The 19,669-nt window shown below is 44.3% G+C and overlaps 1 protein-coding gene across 1 annotated transcript in view; it reads right to left on the bottom strand.

Moving 5' to 3' along the window:
• Positions 1 to 11,620, bottom strand: part of GNA14 (G protein subunit alpha 14) — a 202,166-nt gene extending 190,546 nt beyond the window's left edge. The window contains exon 1 of the mRNA XM_032634849.1: positions 10,542 to 11,620. Within this exon, the coding sequence (XP_032490740.1) occupies positions 10,542 to 10,665 (124 nt within the window). The 5' untranslated portion in view covers positions 10,666 to 11,620. The remainder of the gene's footprint in view (positions 1 to 10,541) is intronic.
• Positions 11,621 to 19,669: the final 8,049 nt, after the last annotated feature.

Below are 19,669 nucleotides of genomic sequence, written 5' to 3'. Positions count from 1 at the left end.
TATCAGGGATACAGGCCTTTTCTACCTTGTTGCTTTTTCATCCTCAACACCCAACTTCCATCTCATGGGGAAAAGATGGTTGCCCTAACTGCTACCACCAAATCAGCATTCTTCTCTAGAAGGGAAGGAGGCCCCTTTCCTTTTAAGGTCACAACTCAGAAATCACCTATATGACTACAGTTTACATCCCATGGGCTATAAACTTAGTCAAATGACCACACCTAGCAGCAGGCAAACTGAGAAATACAGTCTTTACCTCCAGGTCATGTGTCAAGATATTACCTTACTACAGAAGGAGGAAAGAAGATATGCAGGAGACTGCTAGCAGTCTTTGCTACAAATATGCCACTCTTTAAGTTAAAAACTTCTTAAAAATATTCAGAGTATTCACTTTTGTGCATAAGAAAATATGAAAACTTAGGAAACAAATAAGACGCATGCAATAAATCCTTGGTTCCAGAACATCGGCCCACAATCCAATGTCAGTATGTAATGAAGTTTTCATTAGTCCAAAAGTGAAAGTTTAATATGAACAGTGAGTCATAAATGTATATTTATCCAATTTAAAGTATCATCTATTAAGAATAAGCCCTTTCCACTATTTGAAGTTAAAATATCCTTTCATTTATGCAATTATATTGATACTAAATGGCAATACATTTTTTCATTCAGCAGATGCTTCTGGAAGAACCAGGCACTATACAAGATCTTGAGGACTCACTGGTTCTAATAATCCCTACACTCAGCAGATACAGAGTCTAGCGGGGAAGATGAAGAGAACCATATTAGAAACAGAGTTTCAAACCATGATGACTACCATTTTAAAAAAGAAATATAGAATGGGCTACGGGAGAATACTCTGGGGGGACTTATTCTGGATCAGGGAGTCAGTGAAGGCTTCCAGGAGGAGGGGATATTTAAGATGCCTTCTGAAAATGAGTAGCAGTTAGCTAGAAGACTAGTAAGGACTCATGTTGAAGGCAGATGATTGGCATGTGCAGACATCTAAAAAGGAAGCACTTGGCCCACTAAAGGTCCTAAAAGGAGGCTCTACAGCCAGAAGTGAGTGATCCCAGGGAATAATGGCAGAGGGGTGGCAGGGGATGGGTAGAAGGTCTCACGGGCCTTGCACAGATTTTAGATTTGCATCCAAAGAAGGTTTTGAGCGGGAAAACAAGAATCCAATTTACATTTTTAAAAGGTCACTCTGGCTGCAGCATGGAGAATGGACTCAGGGCTAGGGAGCAGTAGAGGATGAAGTAATCCAGACAAGAGTTGGGGCAAATACAATGGCAAGAAGCGGGCACAGTGGAGATTTGGCCTCTTGAAGTAGATTTGGGTGAGATGTTGGTTCTGGGAGACAGAAACAGGACCATGATTCAGAACCAGGGCTCTGGAGTCAGACTCTCTGGGTTCGAACCCTGGTTCTACCCTGGCTGGTGAACCTTGCTTTGGAGCCTCAGTTTCCTCATCTGTAGAATGGGGAGGACAATAGTCACTGCACCTCCAAGCACAGAGAGAAATAAATGAGATCATTCATTTCAAGTGCCCAGAATGATGATGGGATGTACACATGTTAATGTTTTATTATTATTATTCCATTTCTAGTGTTAGGTGTAGTAGAAGAAAGATCAAGAAAGACTCTCTGGATTCTGGTTTGAGCACACGGGTGGTCAGGGGTACCATTTGTTGAGATAAGAAAGAGAGGTGGAAACGCATGAATCAGGGAGAGGTAAAGTGAAGACCCTTCAGGTTGGTTCAATGTGTTCCATTTTGGACATGTTAAGAAAGGAGTTGTTAAATGTGTCTAATGTCACCTTTTAAATTTCTTTTTAGAGGAATACACTAAAATATTTTTCACATTCTCACTTGGTAAATTTTTCAAATGGATAGTCCCATTTTGTTTACTTTCCCAAATTTTTAAAAACAAACCCAAAATTACAAAATCTGAAGACCACTGTTACAAAGATTTATATCAACAAACGCAACATATTTTTATGTGAAGCACATAATGTCTTGCCACTTCAAATATCCCCACTTAGTGCAATATCAGATGCTTACTTCTGCCAGCTGCACAGAAAGATGTCATTTTCCTATGAAATTTGGTCAGGTTATGGTGTGGCTCTTAACACATCAGAGGATTTAAGTCATTGTAATGAATGATTCTTTTAGAGCTTCCAAATTTCATACTCATAAAATTAAGTGTGAGATGGGTCTCCAAAATCATGAAGTCTAACTCTTAAATACAGACAGAACTACTAGATGGTTACAAAAATTACATAAAGACCGAGATGAACTATGATTTTTTTTCAAATTATCTCAGAATAAAGCAATAGCGAAGAACAATTAGCAAACGTCTCAACTATAGTTCTGTTTACATATCAAAATCTTATCAAGTACCATTACTAGGAAAGAAGTACAAAGAATATATTTTGCCAAATATCATTTCACTTCTAGGATCCGAGCTCAATTTTCTTATTCTGACACCACTAATCCAGGTATAAGCACATTCAAAATGAGTAATTAGCCCAGATCTTATACACGTAAGAAACAAACCAATTCTGGAATTTTCCAACTTTCCTTTCTTCAAGGCCCAAACCAGGTTTGTCTTCCTTCCGTGAATGTTCCTACAGTGCCCCAAACAACAGAGAAGTCCAGCTCCCGTAAGAAATCACACTACTCATCTGGTGTTTCGTGGAAACCACTACAGAGACAGAGAAACACATTTATTCAACCAGTGTTTAAGCTAGGCTCTGTGTTCAACACTGTGGGTTCAGTGGTGAACAAAGCCGCCCTAGAGTCCAAGGTCTCATGTGAAACTCTTCCTAGACTCAACCAATTGCCTGGATGTGGCCCATCCACAATTATTCAGACACTGGAGCAAACAGTAGCATATATCGGTGCTCTCACAACATTTTGTTGCTCTAATTTTCTTCTTAAACTTCTTTATATATAAAAGGCCCACTAATCTAGGAAGCAACTCTTTTTAGAGTTTCATAGCATAAGATTACTTGAACTCAGTGGGCTGATGGCAATATGACAGAGGCTTCTTTTCCAATCTAATTTCAGCACTTAATCAGTTTTACGAAATTGAATTCTTTGTCAATAATTGGGGCAGTCTTGCTTCGTTTTAAATGTGTACTATTAGAGGGAAAAAAAGAGAAAAACATAACCTTATATCCTTGATTTCAAGATTTATTGCCACACAAATTAACATTCTCAAGGTCAAGATGCCTTTGCATTGATGTGTATATTTCCTACAGCACAGTAAATGAAAATCTGTTTTCAAATCAATGGCATATCTTAGAATGGATGTTGCCTTAGAAATGAAATTCAATATGTAGACTCGGTGACTTACTGAAAGAATGGGCTGGCAACTAAGAGACTGGGCTCCTCACTATGGCTTACTGTCAGTTAGCTACTGACTACAAGCCCTGTGACATCTGCTGAGTCTCTCCAGTCCTCTGGACCTTTGCCACCCCACCCACAAAAGTTTGCACTTGTGTTTCTCAAACTCTGTGGTAAGGGACCAGTTTTTACATTTTTCCCATTCAGTTGCAGACTGTTACATCAATGAAATACAATAAAAATACCCTCTGATGCCACAGCAATGTGAAATAGCTATAAACGTTTCTAGATGCTTATTCTTGATTTCTGTACTTGTCTTACATGCACACTGGCCCGGGACACACAACTACTTTTTGAGTGGCATTGACTTGGAGAAATAGGATTTAGACCACTAGGTACATTAGATGATGATTCTGCAAATGATTTATCACCTTCATTTATCTCATTTTGTTTAGTAATACAATTAGCTTATATTTCCCAATTACATAGTAGCTGAGCAACAGAAAAGCATGCTGGGGATGAGTTACTCAAAATGAAGGTGTTATTCATGGCAGGTTCAAGACAGCAGTGGCATAGTTAATCCATCTGTGGGTCACTGACAACTGACTGACCATACAAAAGATGCCTTTCAGACAAAATAATAAAAGATAAATGTTCTCTTTTCCTCTCACTCATTAAAAAAGTACAAAACATGAGAATGTATCAGTTACTTAGGAAAGAAAACAAAACTTGAGAACCAGGAATATTACCCTTTGGATGGAAATACCAGCCAATGTTCCACAGAGGGTGAACTTTCAAAGAGCAGACTGATATATGGTGGCTCACGCTAAAATGTTTCCTCCGCACCACTTAGTCCATACTGGAAAGGTAACTACTTAATGGTTATTGGCCATAAAACCATTGCAATTTATAGGAGCACAACTTTTGGAGTTGTACATCGAAGTGCAAGGGTCCACGCAAATGCACACTGTTGCTTTTGTAAGGACTCTTGCCAAGGTAAGACGTACATACATGCGTGCCTGCTCTTCCTCTTTGCCCAGCAACCCGGCAGCTGAGGACAAAGGCTAAACAGTCGCTACAGATTACCCAGCTCACACTCTGAAGGCCCTTCATCAAGGGTCTTCAGATTGCTTTCAAGGGAAAGATTGCTTCAACTTCAAGAAATAGAGCATCCACTAGGCAGGCTGATCCCAGGGGCCTCCTAGGTATCTGCTGAAAGAGAATGATATCTGCCTTAGAGCCTAGGGCAGCAAGCAGAGGCTGGCCAGTCCTGAGTTGCGGACTAATGCTATAAAACAGGTTCTCCAACTTATGTATATCAGGGTCACCTGGAGGCCTTATTAACATACAGCCTGCGGGCCCCACTCCAGAATCTGGTTCAGAAGGACATGATGGGGACTGAGACTTTATATTTCCAACAAGTTCCCAGTGCTGACACTGCTGGTCCTGGGAACACACTTTGAGAACCACTGGTATAAACCATCTGATGATAGAATGGAAAAGACCTCAGAGGTCACTTGATCCAAGCCTTTCATTTTACAGGTGAGGATCCTAGGGTTCAAAAGGGAATGTCTTGCTCATGGTCATATACCCACTACTCAGGGGCTACCTCCACCAAAACAAAAACAAAACAGAACAAAACAAAACACTCAGGTCTCCAGGGCCTTAATGTGCTGTTCCCGTCAAGATTCTAAGTTATGGGGCTTCCCTGGTGGCGCAGTGGTTAGGAATCAGCCTGCCAATGAGGGGGACACGGGTTCGAGCCCTGGTCCGGGAAGATCCCCCATGCCGCGGAGCAACTAGGCCCGTGCACCACAACTACTGAGCCCGTGAGCCACAACTGCTGAGGCCCGCACGTCTAGAGCCCATGCTCTGCAAAGGGAGAGGCCGCAGCGGTAAAGAGCCCACGCACCGCAGCGAGGAGTGGTCCCCGCTCACCACAACTAGAGGAAGCCCGCGGGCAGCAACAAGGACCCAAAGCAGACAAAAATAAATAAATTAAAAAAATAAAAAGATTCTAAGTTATGATCACACATCTGGTGCCTGCTCTCTGAGAAGGGGCACCAGCGGGGACTTCATGTTGTTGACTGTCCTATCTCCATACCTTTCTGGGAACTGCATGCTACTTCTATCAGTGACCTTGTAACCGAGCCCAGACAGGGGGTTAGCAGCACAATGGGAACGATTTCTTGCCTAGATTTTACACTCACAAAGGCTGGCTCCAGAGAGCATGCTCTCACCACTATACCTTCCTTCCTCTCCCCCCAGCTCTCTGGCAGATGGACACAATCAGATGGCCTGAGGTTTTGAAAAGTGACAGAGTAGCAAGAGACAGTCATTTGCGGCTCTCACGTGGAGGTAAGCATCCAGGGCAGCCTCAGCGACTCTCGGCTTGGGGTGACGAGTCTCTGGCTGTGTGCTTGGCAGTCTGGTCTGACCCCAACGTCAAGACTACCTTGGATCCTGCCCTTTGGCTTAGCCTGCTCTCCAATCCCTATCAATTCTATGAGCTTCCTGCTTCCCCGCCAACAAATTATTCTTCGGCTTAAATGGTCTGCAACCAAGAGCCCTGCCCAATGTGATAAGCCATTAATTTACCCAGCAGCCAACTGCTGCAATGAAAGCGGGGCTCTGCAGAGGGTCCTGCCGTGCGTTCCACTTTCAGAGCCCTGGGATTTCGGCTGGTACGCTTCTGATTCCTTGGGCAGTGTTTGCAACAGTGGCTGCTGCCCTTGCAGGGAGCCGGGCCCCAGGCCACCTGTATTCAGATGAAGCCACGTCTGTGCTGTGTGTCTCCCAGACAAAAGTGATTGATCCAGGAGCGCACCCTCACCCACACGGGGCCGCAGGCTCTCTGACAGGGACAAGAAAGGCCCAGGGGGCTCTAGAGCTCCAAAGGGGACAGAGCCAAGTCATGTTGGTGGCCATGGAGAAGGGCCCCAGGAACGCCCTGGCACTTGCTTTCCCGCTTTTTACTATTTGATCCTTTTCATTTCATGAGATGCCCTGGTAAGAATCCTTCCAATAAAGTCCCTCTTTTGCCTGAATTTCAGTCTCTGCCTTTAGTAACACAATAGCTTGGCTACACTGACTTGCTGACACCCCTCTCTGTCTGCCTTCTCAATCCAGCCATCTCCCTCCCTGCAACGCCACACATGGGGCTTCTTACAAGGACACTTTTCTCTTGTGATTCACGTATCACAGGAAAAAAGAAAATAAAAAGGTGATACAGACTAGAAGTCATCTTTTTTTTTTTATCTTTTACAAAAAAGAAAACCTTTGAGGGCTAAGCCTTTTTTCTTTTTACATTGTTTTTCGTCAAACTTCACTGGTAGATTTTTCCATTTTAAATCTGCTCACAGCAGCACAGCCTCAAAATTTTCATCCTCTGACTCAGTGCTTTAGAGATGTGGTTCTTCAGGTGCTTAGATACTATACCGGTGGTTTGATTTGAATTAGGGGACTTGATATCTTTGTTTCAAGTGGCTTAAACATCTTAGAAGAAAGGGTGCAGTTCTGTACTAAAAGTGATCAAGGCCCTGCAGTGAAATGTCTTATTCCTGGACTGGGCAGAGTGATACGAGGTGAGCCTGGGGCATGTACTTATGCCAGAAGAAAGTGCTCCAAAAGCGATGGGGGCGGGAGACAGGAACCACTGCGCAAATCCGGTGCCATGCCTGAAACTCTGGATTGAACAAAGCCAAGAGGAAGGAACATGTGCATATTCACCATTTTGCTCCCTCTCCTCACAAAGCAAGAAAATTCTGTCAGTTTCTACTGAGAAACCCACACTGTCAACGCCATTCCCTCTAATAGACTTCCAGCCCAGGAACATGACAGTGAGTTCTAAAATGGAATTTTGTTATAACCAATGCAATAAAACTTTGGGGGACTCAGATTTTTCAACTTTTTAGTGTAAGGAGAATCAGATTTTAAAGTCAGCTTAAGGTTCAGAAAACAGTAAGGCAAACTCAAGGTGAAACATTTTTGTTAAAGCACGACCAGGACAACTTACACAAACTGCTAGAGACCTACAACTGGTCAACTAAAATGGAAATGACACCTAACTGGTGGCTAAAAATGCTCAAAAACAGTGTGATGCTAGCTGACACTTACCACTGCCAGACAGAGCCAAGAGAAGTTAGTCCACAATTAAGAAAGGGTAGAGGCAGGGTTTGAACCCAGGCAGTCAGGCCTAAGAACCTACATTTTTAATCCCTATACCAGCATAAGTTAAATACCAATTCCCCAGTACACATTCCTTCCAGACAGTTCCAAGATGAGGTCTGCATCCAAAGTTAAGCCATCAGAGATGCTGGCGACCCTCAACCCAATTAAAAAGCAACACTTTCCCAAGCCTCATTCCACACCAAGAACCAATAAAAGATCACATTTCTCCCCATTTAATTGCTATTGTCCAGACACTTTCTTCCTATACTGAGTGGTGCTCATCAGGGCTCTTATCAGAACTCTTTTGTCCTACTTTTATCGGAAGAACTGATAAGGAATTTCTTTCTACTAAATTCAGCCGTCTCCTTTATTTCCCCCATCTCCTTCCACTGAGAGAGCACCACGCTGACATCTTGCGAATACCAGCCCCAAACAGACAGCAATTTTTATCTTTCCCTGTGGACACTGACCCATGCTTTTATTAAGCACAAACGGGATACTGCCCCGCTGAATGCACTTTGGAAACATCCTCAAATCATTTAGTGGCAACAGGATGCTTCCCTGTCAAAGAGTTGGTGGCCTTTCAGGTCATTCCATGCTCCACACAGGATCCTCAATTCCCATTTGCAAAACAGACTTTTCACCTGAGGTATCCAGGCAGCAGATCAGCTGATGCACCCATTATAGAGGCTCAGGTGTTTTATTCTTTTTTAATTAAATTGCATGACTTTAGACAAAACAGCATTCCCTGATTCCTTTATCTTGGGCATCACCTCCTCCTCCTCTATCTTAAGAAATGCAAGTATGACCTGCTCCCTTACAGAGTAACCAGAGGTTTCAAAGTCCATCCTTGGGATTGTAGACAATTCCATGTGGTATGGAAACTTTCTAACAGTTTCTGAGTGACTAGCACTGAGACTGTGTGCTAGTCACAGCTGGGCACGATGAAAAGGGGGATCCTGGAAGGTCAGGCAGTGCTGAGAGGGGCAAGGGCCTGGCGGGTACAAAGAAGGATTCTAATCACCTGGATTAAGTATGACTTCCAGGGAAAACATACCTACAAACATTCCTACCCTAGTTTGAGCGTGAGTAAACCCAAGCATTTTACTCAGAACAGGCTTATCGCCTGAATGGTGATAAGAATCACTAGAATGGCTCAGCTTACTGTTTAATTTTCATTTGTCAAGCTCCTGGTATATTCCAGACACTGAACTTCACACACTGACACAGATCAGAGTATTTCACAATGATAGAGGGTTCAGCCTGTCCTTGAAAATAAAAAGTATGCAGCTAAAGCCAGGCCCGCCCCTAACCTCTGGGGGGCCCTGGGCAAGAGGAGAGGATGATGAGGGCCCACATAATTACTTGAAACTGCTATCCTCTAGCAGACTGTCACAGAATCCTCCTTCCTTGACATATGCAGCTTTATAACAACCTGGAAGGCCAGGTACAATTAGAATTCTCAGACCCCTCAGAGTTCTGGGCCAGGTGTGAGAGGGCAGCCCCAGCCAATGGAGAGAATCCCTTCCCTTCCCCACCCAGGCTCCATCTCTCCTCCAGGAAGGCCTCTTGGGCACAACTGTAGGCCCTCAGCCCACATTTCCAGGCTCTTCCACAACCCCAGTACAGCTGCTTCATTAGGCACTCCTCAGGGAGTGGGTCTGCTCCCCCTACTTGCACAGAGCAGGCTTGGGGTCTTTGAATTCCCTATTTCAATGAGGGTCTGGGGTGCGGTGGGCAGTGTGGACTCTGGGTGGGCAGTCCGGTCCACCTGCAGACACTAGCCCAGTGAGGAAGGGCACAGCCTGGGGAAGGGCAGACCCTGCCCCCCTAAACCCAGGGAATAATTACACAGGGGTTCCCTTGCCCAGGTCTGAAGGCAAAACTGACAAAAAGCCTCCTCTATTTTCTTCTAGCTAAATGGGCTTTTCTTTCCTTGAAGCTTTTTGGGAGGGTGACTCCTTAAAGATGAATAAACTGGTATAAGAGAGGATTCTTGTCTTCAAGAGACGAAAGAAAAAGTTGAAATATTTGCAGCTCTCTAGAAAGATATGATAGCTGCTATCCTGGTCTGAAAGAAGGAAAAGGTAAATATTCCTCAAACAGCAAATGGACTGAACAGGGTTCTATAACGTCAGAAGAGAAGGGACCCTGCCCTATGGCATATCTGGGGCAAACCTTAACATTCTCTTTCCGGTTTTGAAAGTGGGCGTCCCACCTAGGCCTGTGCGGAGGCCAAAATAACCCGACGAAGAACTAGCCAGCGCGGCTGGGGCAGCGGAGCCCAACCCTAGGAACGAGCATACGAGCACACGCTGAGCGGATCTGAGCTAGGCAGGTGTGGGCCTTCGGCAAACAGGCCTCCCCAAAGGGACCCCCGGGAGGCAGGCGGGACAGTGGTTAAGGCTTGGGCTTCACCCCGACGACCGTCCCGGTATCTGCTGTGCCTTCCTTTCCTCAGTCTGGAAAAGTTCGCCAACTTTCCGTCCTCCGTTTTTAATTCTCAAACGGAGAAATCACCTGCTCGCATCGCTGCGCGGTGATGCCAAGAACTTAGCGCAGTTCCACACTTCGTAAGCTCTCGGTCCCGCATTCTTGTTTATACCCGAGAGCGCAGGGGGCAGAGCTAGCGCTGAACCCAAGATATGGATCAAGCAGCTCCCCACCACCGACCCCCAACATCCAAGGTACGGTTCTGCAGAGGCTGTACGGCGCTGGGGACCGAGGGGTGGGGTGGATGAGGCTTTAGGGAGAGAGGCAAAGCACAACGGGGAAAGCAAACAGGGGTCGAATGTTACACCTCAACCCTGTTTGGGGGTAAGAAAGGGGGTGCCTTCGAATGCCGCCCAGCTGGAGGTGCAAAGGACGGGGCCCAACTTGCTGCCATCCGCGAGCCCCTGGGGAGGGGAGGAAGCTGCGCGCACCCCGCTCGGCTCCAGGTTCTCCAGGCGGGTCGCACGCGAGGGAAGCGGCCCGGAGGGAAACACTCGGCGCTCACGGGTCTGGGAGACGCAGCCACTCACCCAGCAGCAGCAGCTTGAGCTCGCGGCGCGCGTCCTTCTTGTCCCGGCGAAGCTGCCGCTCGATCTCGGCGCTGATGCGCTGCGACTCCTTCTCCTCCGCGGACAGGCAGCAGCAGCCGGCCATGGTGCGCGCAGCCCCCGACGGGCTACGCCGTTTCCAGGGCCCGGACGCTCCGCCGGCCGCTCTCCCAGCCGGTCCCCGACAGCACCCGAGGTCGGTGGGAAAAGACTGGGGGGCCGACTCGAGTTTCGGAGTATAAGGCCGGGACCACTAGGGCTCAATCACTCCTCGAAGGGTCGGCTCCGGGGCGGGAGCGAATTTGGAGCTCTGGGAAAGCTCAAGTGCACCGCAGCTCTGGGCTCACCCAGCCCCAAGCTCGCTCAGGGGAGGGCGAGCCGGCGGAGAAAGCGTTGCCGGCCCCCGGAAGAACAGCGCGCCCCTTGACACAGGAGCGTGACAGCGAGCGCAGACCGCTCGTGAAAAGTTGGGGCGTCGGTGCCGGGGGCGGTGGGGAGCGGTAACTCCCCGCCTGGGGGTGTCCCAGGCAGGTGGCAGGCAAGGCGTGGGATGGAGGCAGAGGTCCTTGGCTGGCCCTTTCCTACAAAGTTCTGAAAACCTCAGCAGTGATCGCCGCCTAAGACCGAATGGAAAAGTTCCTGGAGGCCCCCGTGGTTCTAAGTGGTAGAAGGAGGCGGAGCTTCTCGAACCCGCAGCCCTGGCGTCTGCCCAACCTGGCCTTCGGGGCACGCCAAGCCGCGGGCGCCTGGGGGCGAAAGAGGTGAGCAGGAAGCTGGGGCGCGGAGCCTAGGCGTCTCGAGTTTCGGGGAGCGGCCCCCACACCTTTCTCCCTGGCCGTGGCGTCCCGGCGCGGGGAAGACGGTGGGCCGAGGGGCCGCCAGGCCCAGCTCCCTGTCCGGAGCCAGGTTCCGACAGGTGAGTGAGGTTCGCAACTCGCAGCCTCAACTCCTCCCAGCTGCGAGAGGAGCTCAGCCCAGCGTCCGCAGAGCGACGCAGCCCGCGGGCGGCGAGGTTGAGCTCTGCCGACCTGAAATTGAGCCTCTCGCGCCAGCCTCAGCACGACACACACCGCGGTTTCCTAGACGGGCTCCTTCCGCTTCCCGGACGCCCCAGCCCAGCGCCGGCTCGGCCAAAGCCCTTGGTCAGCTCGGCAGTCTGCCTGCAAGGTGGGGCTGGGCCTGAGCCGGCTGGCGCTGCACTCAGAAGCAGCTGCCCCTGGGTTCAGTTAAATAAGAGAAGTGAGAGAGCGGAGGGTAAATATCCTCCCGGCCCCTTCGTAACCCGCCGGACGAGGAGGGTTGAGGACGTAAGGAATGGAAAACGGCTGGCTACTTTGCATTTTACGATGGGAAAGACTCCTGCTTTGTAAAGAGGGCTGACTCGTTTCCAGCAGCCCTTGGCATGGTCCCTGCCCCAGCCCTGAAGCCTGATAGCCGCCTCGCAAAGCTGTGTCCGCACAGCCACGTTGGCCTGGCTCCTGGAACGTGGGGATCACGTTTGAGCTGCATTCATAAAAACTTAAAAATTAAAAAGCACCTCTTTGTACTCAAATGGCACGATAGAATGCGTATTAACAACATCTGATTTTGTCTTCTGTGTACATTTTGAGGCAGAGGGCAAAGAGTTTCGCGGGAAAAGCAGAAAAGTGAAGGTGGAGGGAGGGGATCCCGTCGTCCACAGCAATGAATGTTTTTTTTTCCTTCTCGTCAAGTCAGCATGTGCCATGTAAACACTTTATGGCGTTAGGCAATTAGCTAATGCTTCCTCTATTAATAGAAGCCTAAGTGCCTTTCTTAGGAGTAGCACATATTTCAACTCAAACTGAGGAGCATATTGAGTGGAGAGAGTGGTATATATCATTATATAAAGAACTTGGCATTAGGATGCTATCTGGCTGCAAGGTCTTATTATTTATTTTACAGTTTAGGGAATGTAGAGGAATCAGGCATTAAAAATGCATGTGCTTACATTCTTAAATGCATAATTATTTTAGTTTCCTTGCAGGCATAAATTGACAGTAACAGCGACCCCTACAGGAAAGTTTCTGGACATGATCTTAGCCCTTAGTCACACATCTCTCTTAGCTCTTACATTCATTTACAATTTGAGAATAAGACCTCTTAGCTTCTCAAATTAATAATTGCGTCATAATTATTAGTACTTTTTAAATGATTAAAATTAGGGCAAATTTGAACTCCCAAATTAACTGGAATAACTCTCCTGTTAGGTCTAAAGTTGCTAAGATTGCAAGAAAGATATGAAGCTTATTGTTTATAGCAAATCTGCAAAACTTTCCTGGGCTGGTGAACTTGGCAGTGTGTATCAGAAGCCTTAAACGTGTCCATCCCCTTTGACCAAACTAGTAATTCTCCCATTAAGAAATAATCAGAGAGGCCAAAGTTTTTATTTCTAATAGCAACAACTCAAAACAATCTAAATGCCCAACAAAGGTGAATAGTTCCAATAAATTATGGTATTATGCATACAATGAGATATTATATAGTCATTAAATATGTGAATATGTAACAAACATGTGAATAACAAAGATTTGGGGGGAAAACCTCAAAATATATGGAGTGTAAAAGTCAAGATACAAAAATATAAACAGGGGCTTCCCTGGTGGCGCAGTGGTTGAGAGTCCGCCTGCCGATGCAGGGGACACGGGTTCGTGCCCCGGTCCGGGAAGATCCCACATGCCGCGGAGCGGCTGGGCCCGTGAGCCATGGCCGCTGAGCCTGCGCTTCTGGAGCCTGCGCTCCGCAAGGGGAGAGGCCACAACAGTGAGAGGCCCGCGTACCACACACAAAAAAAAAAAAAAAAATATAAACAGTATGATACAGATTTTATTATGGGAACACACATAATGCATTTTTAAGGGACTAAAAGAACATATATACCAACAAGGTAAGTTGCTCTGAGTCATAGCTTTTTGCTTGATTTTAATTCTCTGATATAAAATTATTGGGGGCAGCTTGCATAAAGTAATCTAGGCCCTAATTTCCTCAGCTGTAAAATCAAAGAGGAAGAACCAGAATAAACTCACAGGGATCTCCCAACTCTAACATCAATTATTTCTTTGCTGATTTTCACACTTATAAGACAGTATAAAAATAATCATAAACCAAAAGTTGTTATTGACAAGTGGTAGCTAGAGAGGATTTTAAAACTAGGATATCGCAAGTCAATTATTTTTATACTTCTATTTTTTAAATTCACATCTCTATTTTCCCTATCTTTAGGATCTGGGGAAGGGATGGGAATAATTTTAAGTTACTGATTCATTTGCAACATTGTTACCGAAATTTGGCTTCTTGTACATTGGTGGCTGATTAAATCTCAGAGACACAGTTCTGGGCGAAGCAGAAAGAAATAGCTTTATTGCTTTGCCAGGCAAAGGGGGCCACAGCGGGGTGGTGCTTCAAGGCTCTACGTCCCATCCTGGAGCGGGTAGTGAGGAGTCTTACACTATTCAAGTAACAGGGCGTGATCAGCTCGTGGACATTCTTCTGATTGGCTGGTGGTGAGGTAATTGGGGTCAGCATTATCAACCTTCTGTTTCCAGCTGGTCTGGGGGTCCATGGGCTTGTGGGCCACATACAGTTAACTTCTTCCACCTGGTGGGGCTTTCGGTATCTGCCAGACAGCTCAAAGAACATGGCTCAATATTATCTATAGTCCTTGAGGAAGCACTAAAGGACCTTGACTTTGTTTAATGGCTAAAATATTATTATTTGGTCTTGCTTGACTGTTTTCCTTTCTTTCTGCATTTTCTCGCTCCTCTGATTAAATGTATTCTTTGAGAAGTTTTTCTACAGACAAAAGGCAGGCAGAGGACATGAGTGGGTGTCTATTCTGGAAAGGCCTCACAGGGTCCTGCTCTGTTACCACATCTTTCCAGGAAGGGGTAGTTTTGAAAAGTCTCAGTAAAAAAGAATATTTGTTTTCTTGGGTTATTCCCGAAGTGCTGCAATTCCATTTCATTCCTCTTGAAGATCAGAGCACAGGCTGAACCTGACTTTTCAGATACCTGCCAAGTGCTGGGCTGCAAAGGTGAACTAATTGTCTGAATGTCCATTGAGTCCATGCCAAGCCCATTACCACGCTCTGGGAATTCAGATACTGAGACATTCCAGATTTTAGGTAGGCTATAGTCTAGTAGAAAGAAGTAAGACTATGACCCTGAAATCTGAAGTCAGCCCTCCTTGCTTCCTCCCAGAGAGCAGACAGTGGAGCACAGAATCACCTGGGTGGTTCCCCACAGCCTTTAGATGGGCACAGGGGCCCTTTAGCTGAGCCTCATCTCCCATCATTCTCCTGGAACCTCAGACAAATGTAACTCCATGTTCTCCACACCTCTATGTCTTACTTCATGCGTTCCCTCTTCCAGGAATGCTCTCTCTCACCCCAGACAAAATTAGGTACTTTCTTTCCTAAACACATCTCTTCTGAGACACCATCTCCACCCCTTGTCAGTCAGACCCATCTTTCTCTGCTGCCTGAGCACCTCCTATGTTCCTCTCTTCAACATCTCACTCTATTATACCTGTTTGTTTCTTCTCCTAATCCATTAGTTACTCACTAGTAGAGAGTTTTTTCTTGTTCATCCTGGTATTTCTAAATTAATAACATTTCGTTGACTGAATAACATTGAAACCAAAACGAATTAACCTGAGATAAGAGAAAGAAGAAACTAGAAGAGAGAACGGAAAGTTCTTATGGTGGAAGACAGTAAAAACAACAACAGCAAGCAAGTCCACAGCCAATCAATGTATGGCTTAGGAAGGACTCTGTCCCCAGTTTGCCCCCTTAGAGGGAAAGAGTGCCCTGTTTCTAAGGAAATTCCAAGGAAATGTGCACATAGAGGGCTGGAAAAGTGCTATTCTCTTTGACAAATGTGGCATCTTAGAATTTTAACAAGTAACATAGAATAAAAACATGACTTTAAAGAAGTATACAAGGCTAAAATAGCACTAATAATAATACACCTATGCTGCTTTTCAAATTGCACATGTGACCCATTCTTAGGTTGTGACCAGCATTTTTTTTAAGAAAAAGAATAGAATATCAATAGGAAATAACAAAGTATGCAACATGTATTATTGTTTCATGAAACTTTTGTTTCAGTTGTATACATAAATAGCAACTTTTAAGCAGACAAGTCATTAATGGGGGTTTGCTTCCCCATATCCCAGATGGGTTGGTCTAAATAATTCCCAATTTTCTAATTCATTTTTCTGAGACTGACATGTTCCCAATTTTTCATTCCATTTTCTGAGTCCAATGTGTTCTCTAAAATGTTTTCAGTCCTTCTTTCCCCTCACCACTCCCCTCTTCCTCCACCCAATCATTTTCCAGTTTTCATGAGCGTGGTACGTAAGAGTCGATGGAGTGGTGATGGGTATTTAGACGAATAAGTAATAATTGTAGCTGGTGGTTGGATGTACTTAACATCTATTTTTCTAAGGCAGTCAACATGTTGCTCTGAAATATTTTCTGCCTGAAGACCAGAAGTTGTTTATTGTATAACTTCTACTGAAAAGGCTAGAATTATCGGCAATTAAGCCCACCTTCAAACACACATGACTCTGAGTGGGCAGGAATCGCTATTGTTTGTTTCTGAATCTGACTTCCCAGGGGAGTTAGGTATCTCAAGAATTTAAGTAAAAATCTTCAAGGTGAGGAGTTCGGACATTTTTTTTTTCCTTTTTAAATTCTTTTTCTTTTCTTTTCCTTTTTGCTTAAGTCCTCCCCTCCTCCACTTACGTCACTCTCCCACTGAATGAACAAATGTTAACAACCTAGTATGTTTTCTTCTTTTTTATGCTCTTATAATCATATATAAGCTTACAAACACTCATAAATGTAAATAAACATACACAGAGGGAGTTTGTCATCATTAGTTTAAAAATGGGACTGTATTGTATTACATGAACTCTATATTTTGCTTTTCTCTTTTAATACTACCTTGTGGAAATTTCAGTAAACTCTGATTCAGTCTTTCATACATTCATACATAATATTCCACAGGGTAAAAGGACCATATTTTATTTAATTTTCCCCTTTGAAGGACATTCTCTTTTATTCCCAATTTTGGCCACTAAAAACAAAGCTGTAATAGCATCCTTTGTATATAATCCTCATGCACTAGTGTTTTTGTTTCTGTGTGATACATTCCCAGGGAAAAAACTGCTGAATCGAAGGATATATACATTTTTCGTTTTCATTATGGTGGCCAGATTCCTTTCCAAAAAGACTAAAATAATTCACATTTCTACCAAAAATAGAAATACCCATATCCCAACTAGCAATAAATACGACCACTTACCAATTTTTGGCAGCCTGAAGGGATTCAAATAATTTTAAAGTGTGGTTTTACTTTGTGTTTCCGTGACTACTTGTGAATCTGTACATTTGTTCATAGCTTGTTAGTATTTGCATTTGTTACCCTGTGAACTGTCTATTTACATCCTTTGCTCATTTTTTTTAATTGGGTCATTTGTCTTTTTCTTAACAATCTGTAAGAGCTCTTCAATATTACATATCTACTCTTTGTCATCTGAATTACAAATTTTCAAATGTGTTTTTTGTTCTTTATCATTTTTAATGGAATCTTTTGCCATAGAAAATTTTATTTTTACATATCCAAATATCTCTATTTTCTTGCATAGCTTCCAGAGCCCCAGTCTTTGTAAGAAGGTCTCTCCATTTCTATACTGTACATGCAGTATCTTAGATATTCTTGCAAGTACTTTCGTTATTTCATTTTTTACATTGAAGTAGTTAATCCATCTGGTGTTTATTTTTGTAAAATATGTAAGATAGGACACTAATTTTATTTTCTTCCAGATGGATTGCCAGTTGTGCCAACATCATTGATTGAACATTCCATCCTTTTTCCAATGAATTAAACTTCAATCTTTGTCACGTATTACACTCTCATATTGACTGAGATCCATTTCTTTAAGTCTGGACTGTTCCACTGAGCTATTTATTCCGATATCAATACCATCTCGATTTGATTACAGGGGCTCTATGAAACATTTTGGTATCTGATAGGATATATCACCCCTTCAGAGTTATCCAACTCTTCTTAGTTGTGTTCAGATATTTATTCTTCCATATGAACTATACTGATCTTCCTCTTCCTCAACTTATGATGGGGTTACGTCCCAGTAAACCCATCAAAAAATAAAAATATCGTACGTTGAAAATGCATTCAATACACCTGATCTACTGAACATCCCAGCTTAGCCTAGCCTACCTTACAGGTGCTCAGAACAGTAACATTAGCCTACAGTTGTGCAAAATCATCTCACACAAGGCCTATTTTATAATAAAGTGTTGAATATCTCATGTAATTTATAGAATACTGTACTGAGAGTGAAAAACAGAATGCTGGTATGCATACAGAATGATTGCAGGTGTATGGGTTGTTTACCTTGGTGATTGCATGGCTGACTGGGAGCTGCGGCTCGCTTCTGCTGCCCGGTATAATGAGAGAGTATGCCACCACATATCATCACTAGCCTGGGAAAAGATTAAAATGCAACATTCAAAGCACAGCTTCTACTGAACGCATATTGCTTTCACACCATCATAAGGTCGAAAAACTGTAAGTCAAACCATGGTAAGTCGGGGACCGTCTTTAATACCATTTATCAATGATTCTCTCCTGAACTTCACAGCTTAACCTTAACGCTAACTCCAACTGCTTTCTTGACATAATGGCTTACATATTAGAGGCATCTCGATGTAACAAGACAAAACAAAACTCTGATTTTGTTTTCCAAAACTTACCTTACTGCTATCTTTTCCAACTCAGACCACCAAACACCCAATGGATTGCTTCTTTGCCCCACCTCTGGCACCCAGTCTTAGCAGTTATGAACTCCTCCTTTAAACCATATATTGTTTTAGAACCACTGCATGCAGCCAACAGCTTTTGCACTGAGCCGCTCTGGAGCTGTCATGCACAATTAATCTTTGTGAATGAGGCTCCCTGTTAGATCATAAGTGCCCCCCGCCAGGTATGTTCATTTTTATTTTTGCTGCTACCACTTCTGAGCAAGCCAACAGCACCTCTGACCTGGACTAAAACAAAAGCTTTGTCACTAGTCTTCTTGCTTCTAGTCTTGAACCTCTAAAATCCATTTTCCACAGGACAAGACAGCCAGAATGAGCTTTCAGAATCCCAGAGCAGATCCCCTTATTCTCTAGATTAAAATCCTCCAATGGATTTCCATCAGAGAATAAAATTAAATGCCCTTGTTCTAGACCATAGGCCCTACATGATAGGCCATTGCCTACCTCTCTAACTTCCTATCCTAACATTCTCCCTCCTATCCTAGTATGTTCCCATCATGCTTGTATCTATTTTCTTTGAGCATACCTCAGGACGGCTTTATACTATCAGCTCCGCTGCCTGAATCACGCTTCCTCCAAGCCTTGAGGTGTTTGGTTTCTACTTGTCAGGTAGGTCTCAACGTAAATGTGACTTACTAAGTGCTGGCTTCCCTGACCCGTTAGCCTAAGGTAGCCACTCCTCCCTGCCAATCCACTTGATATCATCATTGTATTATCACTGTAGCATTTGTCTCTCTCTGGTTTCTCTTGTTTCCTTCCTTCTTTATTTGTTTATCATCTTCTCCCACCAGTAAAAGAAAGTAAGCTCTATGAGAAGAAGGGTCATGACTGTCATATCCACCAGTGTATCCCTAGAGCCTACATCAGGGGAACCTACGTCATCTTAAAATTCTACCACTGAACTCTGTTCAGAACCATTCTCAAAAGTAAAGTTGAATCTTGGAAAAATCAGCAATATGGGATTTGTGATTTAATGTTTGCCGATTCTATACTACATTATGTAATACCAAGGAAAACAAAACACTCCTGAGGACGCTTGATTTGTAGAGATAGGACCCTGCCTGTGTTTGCCAGGATATGTTAATTACAAGCAACAGAGACCCAGTGTAAATAGGCTTAAGTTAATAGAATTTATTAGCGCTTAGGACTGAAAATTTCAGGGATGGTCTTGATTTTAAATTCTGCTGGATCAAGGTACTAAAGTGATGTGATAAGGAAGCCATGTAGTACTTAATAAGTATTGGTT

The sequence above is a fragment of the Phocoena sinus genome, chromosome 6, assembly GCF_008692025.1.
Source record: "Phocoena sinus isolate mPhoSin1 chromosome 6, mPhoSin1.pri, whole genome shotgun sequence".
Classification (NCBI taxonomy): Eukaryota; Metazoa; Chordata; class Mammalia; order Artiodactyla; family Phocoenidae; genus Phocoena; species Phocoena sinus.
This window is presented reverse-complemented; position numbering and strand designations above follow the sequence as displayed.